The sequence below is a fragment of the Palaemon carinicauda genome, chromosome 16 (assembly GCF_036898095.1).
Source record: "Palaemon carinicauda isolate YSFRI2023 chromosome 16, ASM3689809v2, whole genome shotgun sequence".
Taxonomy (NCBI): Eukaryota; Metazoa; Arthropoda; class Malacostraca; order Decapoda; family Palaemonidae; genus Palaemon; species Palaemon carinicauda.
Genome location: NC_090740.1, coordinates 29613452 through 29619072, shown reverse-complemented (window position 1 = coordinate 29619072; position 5621 = coordinate 29613452). Strand labels below are relative to the sequence as shown.

Sequence of the window (5621 nt, the reverse complement as noted above, 5' to 3'; positions counted from 1 at the left end):
TTTGAATTGCTTTAAAAAACGGCGAGAAAGGACTATATAACTTCTGTTTTGTCACTTGGTTTATTTACTAAGCTTAACATTTTACGTAATCTGCGGTTAACGATTTTAAGCTGTGTATTAATCTATTGATCTAAACCAACTGTATAATTAGGACCTGTGGTCCATCCGTAAAAGCACGTAAGAGTCTTTAATATTTTTGTGATAGTGTACGATACTTTTGAGATTTCTTATGATTTAATACAGGAGAGTGTTTTAATTTATGTTTTTGACGTGAATTATAAACTTGAGAGAGAGAGAGAGAGAGAGAGAGAGAGAGAGAGAGAGAGAGAGAGAGAGAGAGAGTGTGTGTTATGCGTTTTGTTACTTTTTGTTACATTACACAATGACAGAAGAGCACAAAAGAATAACATAGTATTTCGATGTGTATTCATACATATGCATAGAAAGAGAATCGTCTGCTGCGGATCTACAGAAGAAATTCATACTTTCTATTTCTCTCTCTCTCTCTCTCTCTCTCTCTCTCTCTCTCTCTCATAACGGACGAAAGAGTAATGCTATGTGTTACGAAAACCTAAATATCCACGGTCAATCTAAGAATTGAATTGCGGATTTAAATTTTTGCCCTCTTTATATGTTGAAGCAGAATTACACATTTCACATCCCAGGTGAAATTCATAAGATAGAATATCTCATTTTCGAAGAGAGTTTAGAAACATTCTTAACGGGCAACTTGATTTTCCATTAGCTTGAATGGAAATTTGATCATATAGAAATGAAGATAAAGAATGTATAAAAAGAAGTGATAATCACTACTTTTATAATGAACTTCACGTTATTGTTGACAAGATGACGACAGTAGGTAGCTAATCCTCAATACTCAACTAATTCTATTAAATAGTTTACATGCCAACAGTTTTCAAACTGAAACTTGAATCATATACGTCTCTCTGACGTTTTATATACACACACATACACACATATTTATATATAAATATATATATATATATGTATATATATATATATATATATATATACATATATATAATGCGTGTGCTTGTGTGTCTGTGTAAGTATATGTGCATTAGAGGAGAGTAGGGAAATATGTGGCATTTTTTTAAATACAATGATTAAATAAGATCACAAAAATTTGGAAATAAAAATTTATTATTCATCATTAAGTAATACTTCAGAATCATATTTGATAAAAACATTTATAGCTTATGTCTTTGATTTGATGGAAGTAATTCTACTTTCCGTATCTTCCTCCTGAGGATCCACCTCCGTGACCGCCGGAGAATCCTCCTCCAGATCGCCCACCGTGACCGCCGCTGGAGAATCCACCACTAGAGCCGTAGCCTCCAGAGGATCCTCCTCCAAAGGAACTTCCTCCAAATCCACCGCCATGACCTCCAGATGATCCATGGCCTATGGAACCTCCTCCATGACCGCCGCTGGAGAAGCCACCGCCTGAGCCGTATCCTCCAGATGATCCTCCTCCAAAGGAACTGCCTCCAAATCCTCCTCCATGTCCTCCAGAGGATCCATGGCTTATGGAGCCTCCTCCATGACCACCACTCGAGAAGCCACCGCTAGAGCCATATCCTCCAGAGGAACCTCCTCCGAAGGATCCACCTCTAGACCCTCCATGTCCTCCACCGAATCCTCCTCCCCCACCTGCCTGGCAGACTGCCACAACGACAGCGCCAATGCAAACTAATAACAGTTTCTGGGGGGGAAAAAAAGCAAAGTTTTTAAGATAACCTATATCAACTGCTTTTAGAATGGTTTTAGAAATTTAAAATTATATCTTCATAAAGAAAAGGTTTTCCATTAAGTTAGAGCACAAAAAAATTCAAATTTAGAAAGTGTGTTCCTTTGAATCAAGTATATTGTATTAAAACAAGAATGTCAAATCTCTATCTCTCATTTGGCTTTTTATTATTCAAAGAATTCAAAGAAATATGATCGATCTTGAGAAGTCAGTTCAAAGAATTGAAAAGAGCTATTCTCACCATGGTATGTTCAGAGTATCTGTTGAGTCCAGATTGTGTTTCTCTTCTAGATCTTGTGGCTTTATATACACAGCTCACAGCAATTCTCTCCTTCTCGAAGGCCGTTGATATTTGGATTTTCATCTTTGCCTGGCCTTGGAAAACGACAGGAAAACATTAATGATAACTCCTTATCTGTGTGTATTATGTAGTACGCTAATGGACAGTGAAAAGTGAGAGAGAGAGAGAGAGAGAGAGAGAGAGAGAGAGAGAGAGAGAGAGAGAGAGAGCAGTTGCTCTATATCATGGAAAATTTCATGCATTTATGAAGGGTACACACACGCATAAATACTCTCTCTCTCTCTCTCTCTCTCTCTCTCTCTCTCTCTCTCTCTCTGTATGCGTTTGTGTGTTTTGTGTTGCTCTCTCCCTAAGATAGTTTAGTTACTGGAGATACTTATACAAGAATATAATGGATTTTGATTGATTGATAGAGAGAGAGAGAGAGAGAGAGAGAGAGAGAGAGAGAGAGAGAGATAAGAAAATTGAAGCTTTGTTTTCATGAAGACCATCATCAAAACCAAATGTCTGAAAATTACATTTCTATGGCTCAAATGCTAATTACCGTTTATTAAAATCTATTCACTTACATGTGAAATTACCTATGACTTCGATGAAGATATTCCTATTATCACAAAACCGATTGTTTGTTAATAAAAGTTTATGATTTTTATAAGAATCAAATGATGATTCAATTTGCATAACTCTTAAATAGGATGATTTATAAGGGAAGATGAATCCTTATTTTTCTCAAACAAAAGCTAAACGAAAGCATATGGCGAAACTGTCGCATGAATGTGATGTTTCATCGGGAAAGAACTCAGTCACGAAGATTATTATCAGTTAGGAAGGTCTTCGGCGCTCAGGCGATTGACCTAAATGAGGAACTTAAAAAAAAAAAAAAAAAAAAAAAAAAAAAAAAAAAAACATAATTCAGATGAATTAGAAAAGTGTTATATCGAGGTCATGGCGGAAGTGAGTCATACATTTTCTTGTCCAGTGGTACGCCGTTAACAAGAGTTATACTTTATTCGGTGCAAAATAAGTTTAAGAAACTTAATGAATACAGAAATAATTTTTAAGAGAGTCTGTTTATATTTCAAACATACTCGATACTCAATTTAGAAAACTAGACTTTTACGAAGAAAGGCTTCGCGTGTTATTAATGTTCTTGGAGGTTCATAATTTGTCAATATACTTACAGGTAAATAGTGAAATTTACAAGCTAAAGAATTAATGATTTATTTGATGTATTGTTATTGGAAAAAAAGATAAGCGTTTGCACACATTTTATAAAATTATTATTATTATTATTATTATTATTATTATTATTATTATTATTATTATTATTATTATTATTATTATTACTATTACTTGCTAAGCTACAACCCTAGTTGGAAAAGAAAGATGCTATAAGCTCAGGGGCCCTAACAGGGAAAATAGTCCAGCGAGGAAAGGAAACAAGGAAAAATAATATATTTTAAGAACAATGACATTAAATAAATATTTACTATGAAAATTTTAACAAAACAAAAGGAAGGAAAATGAGATAGAATAGTGTGCCCGAGTGTACCCTCAAGCAAGAGAATTCTAACTCAAGACAATGGAAGACCATGGTACAGAGGCTATGGCACTACCCAAGACTAGAGAACAATGGTTTGATTTTGGAGTGTCCTTCTCCTAAAAGAGCTACTTACCATAGCTAAAGAGTCTGTTTTACCCTTACCAAGGGGAAAGTAGCCACTGGACAATTACAGTGCAGTATCCAACCCCTTGGGTGAAGAAGAATTGTTTTGTAATCCCAGTGGTGTAAGGTGAATGAGGACAGAGAAGAATCTGGAAAGAATAGGCCAGACTATTCAGTGTATGTGTAGGCAAAGGGAAAGTGAACCTTAACTAGAGAGAAGGATCCAATACAGTACTGTCTGGCTAGTCAAAGGACCACATAACTCTCTAGCGATAGTATCTTAACGGGTGGCTGGTGCCCTGGCCAACCTACCACCTACTGTGATTAACTTTTCTAGGCATTTGATATTTTTTCTAGTTATACAGTGAAGTGATTAGCATAAGATAGATGGCATTACGTTATATGTTTATTTACTTTGCACTAAACTACTCAAAAAAGAATTTCAATCTAGATATAATAGGCCTGGGTTTTCCAACTCTTCTAGTGCCTAATGGAGACCAGTTGAAAGTTTGGTGAACTAATCTCTCTTTAGGAGTGTGAAGATCAAGCCCAATCCATCTCCATTTATCCCCCACCATGATCTCATCCACATGTGGTACTCGAGTAATCTCTCTAATAGTTTCATTTCTAATCCTGTCCTACCAATTTCAATAATTTTATTAATAGTGATAATTTCAATAATAATAATAATAATAATAATAATAATAATAATAATAATAATAATAATAATAATAATAATAATAATAATAATAATAATAATAATAATAATAATAATAATAGTTAACATTTACTTTAATCACTTTATGATTGAAACATCTATGATCAACCGATATCAATACATCAACGGTATTCGAGTTTTAAATTCTGGTGTGGTTATTGGGATGACACTAAAGTACTACAAGTGAAACCTCAGAGGAGAAAATACGCATAAAATTATAATATTTCAAAGCACCGTTCGAAGGACTGTAATTTGCTTGATATAATGTACCAGTGGTCTTACAAATTCCCATGGCTCATTCTATCTCATTACGGGTAAACGACTGACGCATGAATGTGGTTTAACGTTGTGATTGATCTTGTGATTGAAGAGAGAAACATAAAACTAGAACAAAATCCAAAATTACAAAGTAAAGAAACATGAATCATTTAGAAGTTATTATTAAATAGATTTTCTTCATATTACCTGCATTAGAATTTAAAAGTATTAATTTGACTATAAATCGTAATATTACGTTATATATTGTACATTATTATTTGGCTCATTCTATCTCATGAAGGGTAAACGACTGTCGCATGAATGTGCTTGGAGGTCGTAATTTATTATATGATTGAAGAGAGAAATAAAAAACTAGAATAAAACCCAGAATTACTGGATAAAGAAACAAAAGTGATTTAGACGTTATTATCACATGGGTTTTTTCCATATCACCTTCACCAACGATAGATAAAAAAGTTATGGCGATATGATAAAGTAAAACTCATTCAAATTTATATTAAATTTTTTTCTTACAAGACTTCAAAAGTCGTATTTTGATTGTAAATTTTAATATTGCATTATAAATTTTATAAGTATTCGAATAATTTAAATTCCTTAACTTATTTAAGTGGTAGACTAGGTACCATTCCGCTTTCTACTATTAGGTATGCATACACAACTTATGGCAGATGTACATTAGTATGTTCACCAACACACTTACGCAGGATTATTAAACACCTCAATATCTCTCTTTTCAATGTTTGTATCAACTCGCTTTTTTAACCAAGGGCCCCACGCTAATGGCTTATGAGCTGTCTCAGGACCCATATATAGTTCACGGTGCTCATAGTTTTATTGGCAATTAGTATCCGTTACTTTATCACCATTCCATTACACAATTCCGTTT

The 5621-nt window shown here is 34.0% G+C and overlaps 1 protein-coding gene across 1 annotated transcript; it reads right to left on the bottom strand.

The window, feature by feature from the left end:
- Positions 1–1179: 1179 nt before the first annotated feature.
- On the bottom strand, positions 1180–2034 carry LOC137655004 (keratin, type I cytoskeletal 9-like). The gene is made up of 2 exons (XM_068388902.1): positions 2013–2034; positions 1180–1726 (listed from the first exon to the last, which is right to left on the bottom strand). Exons 1-2 carry the CDS (start codon positions 2013–2015, stop codon positions 1247–1249), a joined length of 483 nt encoding a protein of 160 aa, XP_068245003.1. The 5' UTR covers positions 2016–2034; the 3' UTR covers positions 1180–1246.
- Between the last annotated feature and the right edge of the window lie 3587 nt (positions 2035–5621).